Raw genomic sequence first — 17653 nt, 5'->3', positions numbered from 1 at the left:
GCTACATTGCTTTGAGCCTGAGGTGGGGGCAGCATATCATGGTGGGGTGCGCTAGTGGAGCAAGCTGGTAGCCAGGAAGTGCAGAGAGAGGCAGGCAGAGGCAGGGCCCCACCATCCCCTTCAGGGGCACACCCCCAATGACCTCACTTCCTGCCAGTAGGCCCCAGTTTCCTGCTGCCTAGGCTTCTCCCTGAAGCCCCACAGAGCACTCGGGCCTTCCCAGGCAAACTCCCACGCTACTCGGCACTGTCTCCCTGACAAACGTGTAGAGGCATCTTCAAAAGCAGAGGCAGAGTCGCGTCATTTCTGTATCTCCAAACAGGAAGGAGGCCTTGCACAGAAGAGGGGTTCCAAGAAGTCCTGTGCGACTGTGAGTTCCAGAACTCAGGCCGGCCAGGGAATTCTGGGGACACTTCACTGCTGGCTTGCAAAGGGCTGAGTTGACCCTGGAAGCCCCATCGGTACCTGTGCAGCCATCGGCCTCCTATCAAAGAAAAGTGGACTCCACCTAAGGATTCCGGAATCCACGCTGACTTCTGAGCTGAGCGGAGCGCCCCGGCCAGCCTGCAGATGCACGTTCCCCTGGCGGGTTTGACATCAAAGTTGAGCTAGCTGGCGTGCAGCCACCTAGCATCTCAAGGGACTGACGGCAGGAATGTTTGTATTCTGTGCATTACTGCTTCCTGCAATGATAATTCTGGATTTAAATGTTCTGTTTCCTGCACGAAAAGTTGAGCCCTCTGAGTCATACTCAGTGGCAATCCTTCTGTTCCTTTCCTCGAAAACCAAGACAGAGGGGACTTTGGGAATCCTCCTATCCCAATCATCCTGCTCTAAAGACAGGGAAGTCAAAACATTCATGCAATACACGTTTCAGTTGGCCCCTTACTTTGTGCCAGGCATGAACTCTGTAACAGGTGAGCACTGGAGAAGATAGAATAAAATTTATAATATAAGCCGGGCATGGTAGTGCACACCTGTAATCCCAGTGGCTTGGGAGGCTGAGGCAGGAGGATCACAAGTTGGAGGCCAGCCTCAGCAACTTAGTGAGGTCCTAAGCAACTCAGTGAGATCCTGTCTCTAAATGAAATATAAAGGGGGCTGGGGATGTGGCTCAGGGGTCAAGTGCCCCTGAGTTCAATCCCTGGTTCGCCTCCAAAAATAATTTTTTTAAATAAGAATTCTGCCTTGGAGAAGCTCAGAGGTTATTCTGCCACCTTGGTATGGAAAGTACCCCAGAGTCATATGAAATGGAAAACATCTGGGAACTTGCTGGAAGGTCACAGATTGTGCCCACAAGCAGATGCAGTGATAAAACTTCAACCACAGTCCTGACTCTTAGTACAAAGACCTTTGCCCTACGTGGTGGGTTTCCATAATGGCCACAGAATATTCTGTCCCCAATCCTAGCTCCTCAGAGGTGCCTTCTCACACACTGATGCTGGGCAAGTCTCCCGATTTCCTTTGTCCGTGGACAGAGCGACTTTGCATGCAGAGATCTGACAAGCACTGCGTGTGGCCCTTGTGCCCCTCTTGATCTTCACTATGGGATCTGGAAGGGCCCGTGGGCTGAGGGCTTGGTTCCCAGCCTGTGGTGCTATTGGGAGGTGGCGGAACCCTTAGGAGGCGGGGCCTACGGGGAGGAGGTTAGGTCATTGGAGGCGTGGCCCTGAAGGGGGTGTGGTACCCTCCCTCTCCTGCCTCTTTCCCTGCTTGTCTCCACGCACCCCTAGGGGAACAGGTCTCCTCTGCCATGCTCTCCCACCACAATGGACCTTTATTTTATTTCTTCGTTTATTTATATGTGGTGATGAGGGTTGAACCCAGGGCCTCACACATGCCAGGCAAGTGCTCTACCACGGAGCCACGACCCCAGCCCCTTCTCCTGCCATGATGTACTTTGTGGCCACAGCCCCAAAGCAACAGGGCCAGGCAGCCCTGGACTGAGACTTCTGAATCTGAGCCAAAATAAACCTTTTCCTCCTTTTAAGTTGACTTAGCTCAAGTATTCGTCACAGGGACAGAAAGTGAACACACCGTGCTGAGAAGAAATCCGGGCTGGTCTGAGAGAGGACGGGAGACCACGTGAGAAGCGTCCAGGTGGTCCTGCAGACAGCCTGCCAACACCCGACATGCAGGTAAGGCCGTCCATGCCCAGCGGGCCCCCAGCTGGCCTGCCAGAGCCCACAGTCCAGCAGCTGGGCACGGATGGATGAGGGAGCCCAAGCAGGAGCAGAAGACCCGCCCAGCTGAGCCCAGCCCAGAGTCACGGTGACATGGGGACAGCAGATCACAGACCACTGGCTGCAGATCTGGCAAATGGCAGCTCGTAAGGACGACCTCGTTCTTTGCAGCACAAGCATTTCCACATGACCCCGACAGGCTATCAGGGAAAGGGACACATAGATACAAAGACCGAAATATCTTAACCTGCAGACTACTGAAAATTGACAGGGTGCTTTTATCAGCACTTCTTTGAGTTGATGCCTGCCGACAGTTGCTAGGGGTTGTTTGGCTTTTCCTCTGATCGAGAACAGTGACCGAATTATCACACTGTACCCCATCAGTGTGTACGATTAAATAATGATAGCTGATAAAAGTGAATAATAACTAAGGCTGGCCGCGTTGGGGGAAAGGGAACTGTACACACTGCTGTGGGGATAAAAATCAGTACAGCTGCCATGAAAACATTATGGAGGTTCCTCAAAAAACTAGAAACAGAATCACCACATGATCCTGCTGTCCCACTATGGTGCGTATATATCCAAAGGCAGAGAGAGACCTGCACCTCCATGTGTAGCAGATGGAGTGAACAGATTAAGAAAATGGAATCTATGTGCACAGTGGAATATTACTGAGCCATAAAAAGGAATGAAATTCTGTCATTTGCAGCAATATGGAGAAACCCAGAGGACACTGTGTTAAGTGAAAAAAGCCAGGTAGAGAAAAACAAATATCACATGTTCTTGGTCATAGGTGAAAGGTACAATAGCTGTTTTCATAGAAGCAGAGGGTAGAATAGGGGTCACTGGCGGCTAGGAAGGGGTGGGAGAAGAGATGAGGTTGGATATCAGGTACTAAGGTAGAGATAGGAGGGATACATTCTAGCATCTTATAGCACAGAAAAGTGACTATAGTTTACAACAGGTTCTTACCTATTTCATACTGAACTACAAGAGAGGGGTTTGAAGATTCCCATCACTGAGAAATCATAAGTGTTTAAGGAGATAGAAAAGGAAACCATCCTAATTTGATCATAAAATGTTATCGAATTATCACACTGTACCCCATAAATATGTCCCACCATTACAGGCCAATCCAAAATAAAATTCAAAAGTTATCACACACACACACACACACACATACACACAAGAGTTAGATACAAATACTGTATAAAGAGTTAAATACAGATACTTTAATGTTTCACTTAAAAGAAAAATGACTAATGACCCCGTGTGACATCTTTAGAAGGACCCCACTTCCCAGAACTGGCTCCTTGTGGCTTTGTTGTACAAAGGAAAACAAAACAAACCAAAACATCCGGCATCTGTAGAAGTTTATCAGGGATCTGAAATCTCATTGAAGTATAATTTAAGGTCTGTTATTGTGATACGTCCTATAATCCCACTGGAAATCAGAATGGAGATTCCTGAAAATCTGGGAATGGAACCACCATTTGAACCGGCTATCCCACTCTTTGGTCTATATCCAAAGGATTTAAAATCAGCATACTACAGTGACACAGTCACATCAATGTTTACAGCAGCTGAAGTCACAATAGCTAAACTGTGGAACCAAACTCGGTGCCCTTCAACAGATGAGTGAATAAAGAAACTGTGGTATATCTACACAATGGAATATTACTCAGCCTTAAAGAAGAATGAAATGATGGCATTTCATTGCTGGTAAATGGATGGAGCTGGAGACTATCACGCTAAGTGAGATAAGCCAATGCCGCCCGGCTCTTGGCACCTGGGTTTACCTCTACTCCCTGTTGTCTTCTGCTCCCCAGAGACAAAGGGACAAACATGTCCCTTCAAGATGGAGGATGGGGATGAATGAGATCTGGAGAGAGCTGGCGGCAGTGACTGGGGCAGTGGCTGGGGGTCTTCCTCCTCTGCTCCAGTGGGCGGTAAGTGACCCCTGCCCCCACTTCCTCCTGACCCCTCTGCCGCCTGGCCCAGACTCATTTTCCTGGAGGTGTCCTCCCACGTCAGGCTTTGGATGTGAGCTGCCCCCCCCCCCCAGAGCTCCCGGGTCCACCAGGACTATTCGGAGGTGAGATGGTTAGATACTGTGGTCCTGGGTCCATCCAGTTTGAACGGATGAACTGGTGGTCACTCGGCTGGTGGGGCGTGGCTGGAGGACACTGGAGTGCTGGAAGGAGCACCTTCCCTGAGGCTGCTTCCCATCCCGTCACCTCCTGGCTGCCACGAATATAGGCCCAAGCCTCTACCACACCCTTCCGCCATCTTGGGTCCACTGGCTGAACCCCTGGACCGTGGGCCCAAATTGACTCTCCTTCCTCTCAGGTGTTCTCGGTGGAGACTTTGGTCACAGGGACACAAAGCTGGCCGACCTGTCCTACGATTGCCCTCCTCTCACCCCCTGTCCGGGTCCTCTTTGTGAGTCTCCGGCCATCTCTGTTCAAGTCCACCAGCCACAACTCTGCAGCCTCCTGGGGCATCGCCAAGGAGCCCAGTGCTGATGACCACCAGAAGCAGGACCAAGAGTGGACATTTGCTCCAAGCCCTACGGGGGGAGCTAACTGACCGTTCCGGTGGATAGGAAAGAGGCAGGGACTCACTCCAGAAACGGCACAGAGCCCAAGAAATGTGTCCTCGGGAGCCTGCCCACACCACACCCAGGTGACCTGCTCATCCCCTGAGCCTCGGTCTCTGTCTCTAAAAGGAGGAAGTTGGCACAGAGCTCTGAGGTCTCGGCAGCCCCCCACGCATTTGCTGTGGTCTGTGAATCCATCTTCCTTTCCAGAAAAGGGGACACATACACAGCCGTCAACAGAACAGGCCCACAGACTCTCACCCTAAAACCACCCATGAGCTCGCTGGAAGTCCCCCCGTCAGGAAGAGCGCATGATCGGTCTTTTTCCAGCTCCTCTTTCCGGCCTTTGTCCTGAGTTCACTTCCTTTTCCTCTGCCTCCCTCTTTCTCTCTCCCCACTCCCTCCCTTCCTTCCTAAATGTTCATGGAGCTATGATCCCCTGAGAAACACGCTATCTGAACCCTCTCGGGGAAGCCGAGGTGGCTCTTTGCATCGTCTTACACAAGAGGATGTGTCCATGCCAAGAATAGGAGCGCAGGCCAGGCGCAGTGGCACACGCCTGTCATCCCAGCGGCTCGGGAGGCTGAGGCAGGAGGATGGCAAGGTGGAGGCCAGCCTCGGCAATTGAGTGAGTCCTTCAGCAACTCAGCGAGACTCTGTCTCTTGATAAAATATAAAATAGGGCTGGGGATGTGGCTTAGTGGTCGAGCATCCCGGTGCCAAAAGTAAAAAAATCAGGAACACATGGTGGTCAGCGTGAGCCTGGTGCAGAGGTGCGGCAGGAGGTGGCCACGAATGTCAAATCTGAGCAGCTGCACATGGAGTGACCCACGGTGCACACCGCGCTCTGTGTAGCCCTCGAAGACACAGAGAACAAAGTCACCCTAGTTTCACTCAGTGACCGCTGTGGCATCCCCACCCCCAGCCCCAGGAACAAAGCTGTAAAAAAAAAAAAAAAAAAAAAAAGTCTCCCACCACAAGGAACCTCGCATGACCCTAAAATATGGGACAAGGGTCACCTTGTAATCTCAACTGTAAAAATCCGCGCCACTGAAGAACGTCGCCCCCGATGGTACAATGGCCCACAGTTTGGTTTGCATTCACGGGCGAAGCGCATCTGGGCTGAGGACCTGAACTTTAAAGGTGTTGAGAAATAGTCAGAGTGGACAACGGCCGCTATTCAGGGCGCAGCTTAGTTTGCTATTTTTCTTCTCGGACTCCACGGCGAGACAAAGGCAGATTTGTATCAGCAGAACATTCTTAGAGCAACTGGAAGAAATTATCCCTTCATGAAGCTGTTGGAAAAATCAACTGCAAGAATAGCAGCTGGCCTCCCCTCTTGCCATGCAAAGATCTTGGCTATTCGAAGAGTCTTAAAAAAAAAAAAGAAAAAAAAAAGCCCAGAAGAGAAGCCCTATTTAAAAATAAGACAGTTTGCTCTGCTATCGCAAAAGCAAAAAGCATCACCAGGAGAAAGAACAGCTTCAGATGAGAGACTTTTGGAAACTCTCAAAATAGAAGATAGAGGTGCTACCAAGAAGCAGGAGTCAGATTAAAAACAATGTCATTGCTAGAATATGCAGAGGCGGGTCCATTTTATGGGGGTTCAAGGGTGAATTTTATGACACAACAGATACAAGTTAAAGCCACTTCATTTCTGATTCTGCATGGTGGGGAGACTTACGAATCGTGATTCCTTGAGTCGAGAAAGTCATTGATGGAAATCAGCCTACCACAGTGACACGCCACATCAGGGTTTACAGCAGCTCAATTCACAATAGCTAAGCTAGGGAACCAACCTAGGTGCCCTTCAGCAGATGAGTGGGTCAAGAAACTGTGGTACATATGCGCCATGGAATATTACTCAGCCTTGAAGAATGAAATGAGGACATTTGCAGGTGAATAGATGGGGCTGGAGACGCTCATGCTAAGTGACATAAGCCAATCTCAAAGAGCCAAAAGCTGAATGTTCTCTCTGATACGCGGATGCTAATTCGCAATAAGGGGGAGGAGAACGAAGTTCAGTGGATGAGATAAAGGGGGATGAAGGGAAGGGAGGGGGATGGGCATGGGAAAGACGGTGGAAGGAAGGGGACAGAACTTTCCGGTGTCCTTATATGGACACGCGACCAGGGAGACTCCACGTCATGTCCCACCACAAGAATGGGATCCTAATTAGAATAAGTCATACTCCACATAGGTGTGACAGGTCATGTGGCACCCAGTGAGGGCGGGACCCTCCCCTCCCCCTCCCCCTCTCCCTCCCCCTCCCCCTCCCCCTCCCCCTGCTGCGGCTTCTCGGGGCGGAGAATCAGCCACAGCTCTGTGCTGGGAGTGAGGGCCCCTTCTCCAGCGCCCGGGGAGGCGCCCGGGGCCACTCCTGCCTGCACGTTGGCCACGGACCCACCTACCTTCCCTACCCCGCAGGATGCCTCGGCCGCCACAGGGCGTCTCTCAACCGTGGAGCAGGTTCTCCAAGGTCCAGACCTGCAGCGTGCGCCTTGCGCGTCTGCTTGCTCCCCCTCCCCCCAGGGCCTTCTCCCCTCCCCCTCTAGGCCCTTCTCAAGGCGGAAAACGCGGTCGGAGGATGAATGAGGGTGAGGGGCAGCCAAAGTCCACCGTGCGCTCTGCTCGGATGATTGACACATGCCTCAGCCACATCCCTGTCCCTAGATTCTGCTGCTGCTTCTCCTTTTTTTTAATATTTCATTGTCTTTTTTTTTTTTTTTTAAGTTGTGGATGGACACAATACCTTTATTTCATTTATTTAGTTTCGTGTGGTGCTGAGGATCAAACGCAGTGCCTCACACATGCCAGGCAAGTGCTCTACCACGGAGCCACATCCCCAGCCCTTTTTTATATTTTATTTAGAGATAGGGTCTCACTGCGTTGCTTAGGGCCTCACTAAATTGCTGGCCTCCACCCTATGATCCTCCTGCCTCAGCCTCCTGAGTCCCTGGGATGACAGGCATGCGCCACTGTGCCCGGCTCTCCCTAGATTCTTAAACTTCACAGAATAATTGTCCACATGTTCCTCCATCCCTAACCCCTGCACCAAACATAGGGCTTTGCCAGCCTCTCCGCAGGTTCCAGATGTCTATCAGGGATGTGCTCAGTGGACAGGTTGAAAGGGAACGAGAAGAACATGGAGAGAAGCCGGCAGCGTCTGCCACAGGGCTTGGGATCCCAGGGACCCAGTTCAACACAGTCAGGATGAAGGTGCCGGGGGATCTGGGGGGGACTGGGCGGACCTTATACCCATGGAGACCCCCAGGCTGTGGTCCTGCCTTACAACCCGCTCAGAAAGACCACGGCAGAAGCCAAGTCCGATCTTTGAAAACACAGTTTCCAGGAGGCAGAAGGGACGGAAATCAGGTCCAGCCAGGTGGTGAGACTCCTCCATCTCTAAGGTCTGGACCCAGGCGGCCGGGATGGGCCCTGATCTCCCGGAGCCACTCCCAGAGGCTGATGTGGAGAGGACATCGGGAGGGTGTCTGTGCCCCTTAGAGATAGCCCGGCTTCCGGCAAATGGCTTCCTCGCCAGGTAGATTTGCACAGGTGGGAGGAAGTGTCCTGGATTGGCATTGCCCACGTTCCAGACGGGGCTGGAAGGCTTCTGCAGGGAGGCCCCGCTCCAGGGAAGAGCGAGAGGAACAGCAGGAGAGGGAGGACTTGGCTTCTAGAGCCACCGCCAAGGTCCACCCTGCAGGGAACTGGGGCAGGTTCCAGAAGCAAGACTACTTTACCCGTGTTAGCGCGCGGCATGTCACCAATGGGAATCCTGTAGAGCCCCAGGGGCACACCCTGCCTTGGATTGGTGGAGCCAGGGAGGAGGAAGCCAGCCAGAGGGCACGGCTGTGCTGGGGACACCACACTGCTGAGGTCTGAGGCGGGAAAAGAAAGCGAAGCCAGAAAGATCCAGAGACAGATCCTTCCAGAGACAGATCCTTCCAGAGAGACAGATCCTTCCAGACACGGCTCTATATGTTCTGGAAGTTCTTTACAAAAGTAGGGAAAATGGGCAGAAAATGCTAAATAGAGGTTGAAAAGGTGAACTCTCGGTTGAAGCTCTCAAGAAGGGTGAGAGGCACGCCTGTCATCCCACCCACTCGGGAGGCTGAGGCAGGAGGATTGCGAGTTGGAGGCCAGCCTCAGCAACTCAGTGAGACCCTGTCTCAAAAGAAAACATAAAAAGGGCTGGGGAGGTGGCTCAGTGGTTAGCACCCCTGGGTTCAATCCCTGGGACCAAAAAAATAAAAGAAGGGTAGGAGGGCTCCCCTCCCTGGGGGTGTGTCTTGGGACATCTGCAAGAGCCAGGGAACGACTGTGCTTTGAAACATTTCCTTGAATATGGCAGTTGATTTCCCACACAAGCTATGGGCAGAAAAGAGCTGTTCAGAGTTCAAGGAGCTACCCAGACCCCAGGGGCACAGTGCAGCAGGGAAGCATCAGTTTAAAGACACTGGAAGCAGTTGGGGTGGGCTTTCAGGCTGCTCCTGCTGAGCACCCACTTCCTGTCAGGCCTGGCTGGGAAGCGACAAACCTGGAAGGTCATATAAAGAGAGAGCATTCTGCAGCCTCCGTGCTTACACAGACTCCAGCCAGCCCTCCGGGGCCATCTCAGTAATCCAGTTAGTCTTCCTTTCAGACTGGCACTACCCGCCACCTCAACGAGGTTATTTAATCATTCATCACATGCAGGACAGAAGCACCTTCAGTGTGCCGAGCGTGGATGGTTACGTGATACTCAAGACTTTAATAATTAAGTCATCTTTTCACAATAAAAAGGTACTTAAGCTATTACGCCAGGGCCACAGAGCAACTGTGAATCGCCCAATGGAGACCCCACAAGGCAGCTCAAAAGCCATCCACGGATCAGTCTCCATGACCCTGCCAATCCCCTCAACGGAAATTTAATAAAGAACCAGTATTTTGCCAAGCATGGTGGTGCCCACCTGTCATCCCAGCAGCTCGGGAGGCTGAGGCAGGAGGATCGCAAGTTGGAGGCCAGCCTCAGCAACTTAGTGAGGTCCTAAGCAACTCAGTGAGACCCTGTCTCTAAATAAAATAGAAAAAGGGCTGGGGAGGGGGCTCAGTGGTTAAGCACCCCTGGAATCAATCCCTGGTAAAAACAAACAAAAAACAGGCTGGGGATGTGGCTTAGTGGTAGAGTGCTTGCCTGGCATGTGTGAGGCCCTGTGTTCAATACTCAGCACTACATATAAATAAATAAAATGAGAGAGCCATTGACAACTAAAAATATGTTTTTAAAATGACAGTATTTTAAGATTCTAACACATGAATCTAGATAAGGCAGTCAGTCACCCAGGACATAAAAAGAATTTTTTTTTTCCAGAATGGATACATGTCTTTAATACATCTCACTTTTGATATATTATGAGCAAACAATTAGGGAGCATTCATTATTCTATTTCTTTCTACCCTAAGAAGTGATCTTGGGCTGGAGATGTGGCTCAGTGATGGGGTGTTTGTCTGGCATGCATGAGGCCCTGGGTTTGAACCCAAGTACTGGAAAAAAAAATAAATAAGGTCAAAAGTGAAATTTACCCTAACCCAAAATGTAAGAATTCATCAGGTAAACACCACCCGTAAAAACCAAAAATCTATCTTGCTCAGTGGTGTTAAGAAGACTCATTGAACTGGACATAGTGGTGCCTGCCTATAACCCTAGCAGCTCAGGAGGCTGAGGCAAGAGGATCACAAGGTGGAGGCCAGCCTCAGCAAAAACAAGGCCCTAAGCAACTCAGTGAGACCCTGTCTCTAAATAAAATAGAAAGAGAGCTGGGGATGTGGCTCAGTGGTCAAGCACCCTTGGGTTCAGTCCCTGGTATCCAAAAATAAAATGCAATGCAATAAAATAAATAAAATATTTGCCATTACTGTAAATACTACTCATTGAGAAGGAATTGCCTCGACATGGACAAACGCAGGGATGAACTTCCTGGTTCATGGTTAGAAACCTGCCCTCTTCAAAACAGCGTTGTGTTTGTTTGCTACCGTAGCAATGACAAAGCCCAAGAAAGACTTTCTTCTTTCTCAATGTCCAGTCCAAGGAGTTTGGTGTTTATAAAGATATGACTGATTTCAGAAAGCAGGTTAGTCCGGTTTACCAGCTTGCGGTTGCTACTCCCTGTGGCTCTCAGGCACCTAGCAGCTTCTTTGAGAGTGGATTGTTCCAGAAGGCATTCTGGGGGAAAGCCCACGGTGCAGGCCGGCAACTTGAACCCAAACCAGTGCCAACTAACAAAGGCAGGCGTGGACCCAGCCTGCACTAAGACAACACCCTCTAATTCCAGGGCCCAAGGGCCTGTGAGAAAGGTGACAGGGAGGAAGGAGCGAGCAGGTGAGACTTTCCCACGGTCCTCAGTGCAGGTGAGGACGGTTAATTTCCCCTTTTCTCCCTCTTTTCTGTCTTTCTTACTGAGAGGAGGTATGTTACGCAAGAGACGCCTCAATGGCCATAAGAAGCAGAGAAAGGGTCTGGGCCAGGGGAGGCTGAGGTCCAAGTATCCTCAAGTCCCCTTCCTCTTCCTCAATGCAAACGGGTTCGTGCTGTGCACAATCGTATGGGCGGGGGCTCTGGACCATGCAAGAGCAGCTGCCCTTGGTTTTTAAGATCTGCAGATGTGCCAGGTGCAGTGGTGCATGCCTGTCTTCCCAGTTTCTCAGGAGGCTGAGGCAGGAGGATCGCAAGGTGGAGGCAAGCCTCAGCCACTTAGTGAGGCCCTAAGCAACTCAGTGAGACCCTGTCTCTAATAAACTACCCAATAGGGCTGGGGGTGTGGCTCAGTGGTCAAGTGCTCCTGAGTTCAATCCCCAGTATCTCTACCCCATTCCCCCAAAAAATATCTGAATATGCATCCAGACCAACCAGCACAATCCTCTGCCCCAAGCCCTCACGGTCTCCCACCATGCTAGCTGCCAGTCCAAGACCCCCCTGCCAAGATCCAGCAACCACAGGGTTACATCCATCATTGAAAGGGGCTTCCAGGACCCAGCTCTGTTCCAATTGGTCAGGGCAGATTGTAAGATGTTGTCAAGACTGCCCTAGCCAGGCTCCAGGGTGCACGCCTGTCATCCCAGCAGCTCAGGAGGCTGAGGCAGGAGGATCACAAGGTGGAGGCCAGCCTCAGCCACTTAGCGAGACCCTCAGCAACTCGGTGAGACCCTGTGTCTAAATAAAATATAGAAAGGGCTGGGGATGTGGCTCAGGGGTTAAGCACCCCTGGGTTCAATCCCTGGGACCAAAAAAGAAAAGAAAAAATAAATAAAAAAAGATTTCCCCACAGAGGAAACGCTTCCCAGTCCCTACAGGCAGTTTATTGCTCTGCATCATCTCCAGAGGGTGAAGGCACGGCAGGATGGCAGCTAGATGGTGTCCTGCCACCTGATCTAGCCATGCGCTCTTGGCCCGTTGCCTGATCTCCCCGTCCTGTTCCAGAAAACGGGGATAACATCACAGAATGTGTTAACTGAGCCACAAACCCCGGTGGTTCTGCTACTATTTCTATTTCACTGTTTCTTTGACTTTTTGTTTTGTTTTGTTTTCCAGATCCACGTGTTTCTTCCCCACCCAAGGGACCAACAAGCTGCCACAGTCCCCTCTCTGTCTGATTCTCCTTTCCTGCTGTGACTCATCCCCCGCCGACTTCCAAGAGGCTGCTCAGCTGAAACTCAGGAGAGGGGCTGCTATCTCTTACTAGAGCCCAAGGGGAACTCACTGCTTGCCATGCAGCTGCAGCAGGGAGGACGAAAGCCACCCACAGCCACTGGCCCACTCCGCCACCACCCTCCCCCGTGTGACGGCCACGGCAGGTCCTCTTCAGTTGATTGACTTCAAACTAGGACACCCTCCTGACTCCACCAGCCATGCCCCCCAAGTCGAGACAGGACGTTACAGCCCCCACTTTCAATTTCTTGTCCTCTTACTGAATAGTAACCAAATAACTCACCGCGTCATAAATGGCTAGAAATTAAACCAAGAACGTGCAAAGCTAAAGCCAGTGAAGTCAGAGGGAGGATTAATGATTGATCAGCATCTTAATACCTAACAGCCTCCTCTCACACGCAGGCTTATAGAGTCACACTCTCCTCTTTTAAGAACGGGTAGGAAAGCCAGGCACGGTGGTCTATGCCTGTAATTCCAGCAAAAGACACTGTCTTCAAATAAAACATTAAAAAGCCGGGTGGTAGGGTGAGCTGGGAATGTGGCTCAGGGGTTAAGCGACCCTGGTTTCAATCCCTGGTGCCAAAAGCAAAGCAAAGCAAAACAAAACAAAACAAATAAACCTTGGGAGGCTGAGGCAGGAGGATCACAAGTTGAAGGCCAGCCTCGGCAATTTAGCAAGACAGTCCTGAATTAAAACACATAAAAAGGACTGGAGATGTAGCTCTGTGGGATCAATCCTCAGTACTAAACAAACAAACAAACAAAAAAGAACTGAAGCTCTTATCTGCCCATTGTCCATTTTGGGAACATACTAGGAAGTTGGTACAGAGGCCCTGAAGCAATAGAGTAATCTAGAACTCTAGAAGTCCCTGTCTCTGTGTTTTTTAATATACAGCTACCTGGATAAGATACACCTTGTTGAAGATAAGGGGAATTGTCCAGTTGGGCTAGGATAGGTCATTATTGAGACACAAGGGATAGCCCACACCATCCCGTGACGCCTCGGAGACAAGAGTCTGATAAAGCAGGTAAACTTCCCCAGGAACAGGGAAAAGGAAATTCCACTTGTCACTGGGCCAATTGGCTACCACAAATATTCTCATTTCTCAAATAACATAAACTAGCAGGGTTTGCTGCCTCATAGGAGAAGGAGGCTGGTGGCCTGGTCGCATCCAGTCCCAGTGCCTGCTTCCAACAGCAAGGCAAATCCTTGGTGGCCCGTGCACAGAGTAATTAGTCTGGCAAGGGATCAAGAAGATACCCAGACCCCTTTCTTCCCATTTCCACACAGATGTCGTCTTCCAAAGCTCATAATTAAACACGAAAAGACAGCAAAGCTTAACACATATCTCTGTGTGTGCGTGCGTGTGCGTGTGGACACACACATACACAGAGGTAATAAATAGATCATTAGGTTTCCTTATGCATTTAGAAGGTTTGAATTATTTGATTTTTGAACGCACTGCCTGTACAACAGGAAATCAACTCCAGGACAGAAAAATAAAAGTCATGTGGAAATTTTTTTTTTTTTTTTGCAAATTGCCATACGGTAGATCCCTAGTTGTTATCACGCAAAGAGAACTCCTGCTTCTTCATTAAAAAAAAATTATAAAGCATAAAACTCGGTGTTGGTCACACTGCTGTACCTAAGGTTCCCAGGGTGTGGGAAATGGGTCACAGAGACGGTGGCCCTGCAGGAGGTGGTACAGGACCAGGAAGAAGCGGTGCAGTGGGCGCGGTGGCCCACGGGGACACTTACCTGGGTGTGCCTGTGGGTTTCCAGTACCTGCAGAAGAGGTACTGTTCGTCGGCGTTGACCAGGTGAGGCAGGTCCTGGTACGGGACGCTCTGCGGGCTCCTCCTGGGACAACTTTCCTCTGGCATTCTGGAAGGCTCTTCCAAACCTTGAAAGAAAAGTGGACACATTCCAAAGTCAGAAATACGGCAGAAACTCCGATGGAGACTCCTCTGTGCAGAGGAACGTGTTTGGCTTTTTGTTTTATTTTTTTAAGCATTAAAAGGAGAAAACAGAAACCTCCATTTGAAAGATTTTTTTTTTCAAAGATTACATACATCTCTTGCACATCTCTGACTGGGGGAAAAAATCCCATTTGTTCTTAAGAAAAATGCTCACTTTATTTTTTTAAGAGCTTCATGTCAGATTTCTTTCTTTTTCCGCCACTTCCCTTCTGTGTTTATTGCGAATCATTTCAGGAAACTTCATCCTACAGACTCTTTCAGCTGTAATCAAGCGGAAATCACAGGCGGCTCTGTGGGTATAAGATCCCCAGCTGCACGGAGACCCATCTCTCCTGAGATCTCCGGGGCACAGTCTCCAGGGCGCAGAGTCCCGGAGCGAGGCCACTCGGTCACCCCTCCCGGCTGAAATCCCAAAGCTCCATGACAGACCTCTTTCCATTCCGTCCTGGCTTTGACATTCCACCATCGACACAGCCTCCAGGATCAGAGCCGGGCCAATCAGGGCTGCTCCCTCATCGCGACGGTCACAGCTGCTCCCATCCCCGCTCCCTCTCCACCCCGCGCCTTGCACCCCCAGATCCCGATTTTCCGGCTGGCGGGGTGCTGAGCCGGGAGCCTGCTTGCAGCTCTCCCCGGCGGGCTCCCGGGTCCCCCTCCCTCCCCGGGGCGGGAACAGGCGCCGCGATTCCCGCTACTAGTTCCTGCCCTCACTTTCCCTAACCAGATCGCTGGAGGGGCTGCGCGCCCGGAGGGGACCCGGGAGCCCGCACCCCACGGCCCCGGGCGGCTGGGAAACTCGCTCCGCGCCCCGCGGCGGCGCCTGGCAAGCGCAGAATGCGGATTCCCAAGACCCAGTCCCCCGCCACCGCCCCGAGGCTTCTGCAAACTTTGCTGCCTGCACGTCACCGACAGCACGGGGAACTGGCCCCCGCAGCTGTCATCGGAAATGCCACGGGGAAAACCGGGGACTTCACCCGGTGTCTCCCTGCAGCCGGGGGCTGCGGAGAGCGAGTGCATGGGCACAAGTTGGTCTGGGGGCTGGTGCGAGGCAGTCGGGAGGGCGCGCGCACACGCGCACTGACACGCGCGCACACACACTCGTGCACAGCCTCACGCACGCGGGGGGCGCGGGAGGCCACGCCGAACGTGCCCGGGACCCCCCGATGCTGCTTCGCAACCCCTGGTGGCAGCACTCGCGGCTGGGGAGGGGACAGGGAGGCAAGTTACCGGGGCCACGGGCGCGGCTGTCACCTTCCCGGAGCGCCGCGGGTCTCGGTCTGCGGCGGGCCAGGGCCGGGACGAGCTGCGCGCGGCCGGCTCCGCGGCGACAGGGCGCGGCGTCTGCGCCGCCACTTTATCCCCGGGCCGGCTCGGCGGCGGGGGCGGCCCGAGGTGGGTGGGGACGCGCGGGACCGGCAGCGGGCGGCGCGGGGAGGCGGCGCTGGGACCCACGTGTGCCCGGCCTGCGGGGAGGAGCGGGGGCGCCGCCCGCGGACCCGGCCGTGCGCTCCTCCCCGCCTGGCCTCGCAGGCAGCCGCGCCCCGGGGTGGCCGCCTGGGGACTGTCAGGGGTCCCTGAACCCGGCTGGGCTCTCCAGAGCCTCGGCGCAGGCGGGCACGCCGCACCCACGGGCACACGCGCTCACGGACCCGCAGGCAGACTCCGTGCACGCCACGCACACAGAGGCGACAGGCACACGAACATCACAGGCGCACATGTGTGCATGCGGGCCACATCCAGGTACCCCAGGTGCACAGGCCCACACCGACATCCGCAAGCACAGGACCGGTTCCCACAGATGCTACATCCAGGGATACACAGAGATCCACACCACGCACAGGTACGGCCCGCGCACGCGCACACACGCACACCGCAGGCAATCCAACAGACTTGCACACAGACACACACACATAAACGACCCACCACATGCACATGTACGCACTGAGATACATGACACACACACAGGGACACACCAATGCACAGCGAGTAACAGAGAGGGGTGGTGGCACATGCCTGTCATCCCAGCAGCTCGGGAGGCTGAGGCAGGAGGATCACAAGGTGGAGGCCAGCCTCAGCAACTTAGCGAGGCCCTAAGCAACTCAGTGAGACACTGTCTCTAAATAAATAAAGGGCTGGGGATGTGGCTCAGTGGTAGAGCCCTTGCCTAGCACATGTGAGGCACTGGATTCAATTCTCAGCACCACATAGAAATAAAAAGCAAAATATTTTTTTTTTAAAAAAAAGCCATGGGGTGCACACAGATCTCCGGGGCACAGGGGAGAGGCGGTCAGAGCATGCCTACAAGTGTCTGGTCCCTTCTCCGCCATCCCCAGCTGCCTTCCAGACTCCCCAGGATTCAGGTCCCGGAACAAGATCTCTGGTGCATCTACCCAGGCCCGGGCAGCACCACCCGCAATGTGGCCGTGGACCATACAGAAACAAGCAGGGCCTGGGGTCCAGGTCACCCAGGGGCCGCAGCACCCCTGCTCCGCCCCTCTGAGGCTCAGGCTCCTCCCACGGCGCCTGTGACGGACAGCTGTGGAGCAGCGGGAGGAAGGCCCGTACCCACACCGACCTCCATCCGCCTTCCTGTGCTTCCGGTGCCGAATATTGCACACCAGCAGAGAAACGCTGAAAGGCACGGCTGTCCTCCAGAAACGGTGTCACCGTGTCAGTGTCCAAGGGCCTGGGATTGAAGTTCAGAGACAAAAAGGACTTTGAGAAGCAGCTTGGGATGTAAGCGTTGCTCACTCTTTGGCCTTGGGAAGGTCACTGGAGCTAGGACACACACACTCACACACACACACACACACACAATGTCCTGATGACTTCTTATAGGGCCAGCTCTACAAAATCCAGGTAGCAGCGATTTGGGGGCAGTTTACAATCCAAGTGTTTACTTAGGTTGAAATTTATTGGACTCAGCACAGTGGTGCATGCCTGTCATCCCAGCAGCTCAGGAGGCTGTGGCAGGAAGATCGCAAGGTGGAGGCCAGCCTCAGCAAAAGCAAGGCCCTAAGCCACTCAGAAAGACTGTCTTTAAATAAAATATAAAAAGGGCTGGGGAAGTGGCTCAGTGGCTGAGCACACTGGGTTCAATCCCTGGTACCCCCCCCCCCAAAAAAAAAAAAAAGGAATTTATTGGAAGGAAGGGTGGCTGGGGTCTCAGGGACACGTTCATGCAGTCATCATTCCAGATGT

The 17653-nt window shown here is 52.6% G+C and overlaps 1 protein-coding gene across 4 annotated transcripts in view; it reads right to left on the bottom strand.

Annotated features, from left to right (window-relative positions):
• Positions 1-15845, bottom strand: part of MGLL (monoglyceride lipase) — a 117680-nt gene extending 101835 nt beyond the window's left edge. The window contains exons 1-2 of one of the 4 annotated variants that reach the window (XM_079122141.1): positions 15680-15845; positions 14232-14376 (exon numbers count right to left, since the gene is read on the bottom strand). In XM_079122141.1, the coding sequence (XP_078978267.1) occupies positions 14232-14356 (125 nt within the window). In that variant the 5' untranslated portion in view covers positions 14357-14376; positions 15680-15845. Of the gene's footprint in view, positions 1-14231; positions 14377-14606; positions 14748-14881; positions 15306-15679 lie in introns of those variants that run through there. The other 3 variants (XM_079122140.1, XM_079122143.1, XM_079122142.1) reach the window with 3 other exon arrangements.
• Positions 15846-17653: the final 1808 nt, after the last annotated feature.

Source organism: Sciurus vulgaris (assembly GCF_902686455.1).
Source record: "Sciurus vulgaris genome assembly, chromosome: 19".
Taxonomy (NCBI): domain Eukaryota; kingdom Metazoa; phylum Chordata; class Mammalia; order Rodentia; family Sciuridae; genus Sciurus; species Sciurus vulgaris.
This window is presented reverse-complemented; position numbering and strand designations above follow the sequence as displayed.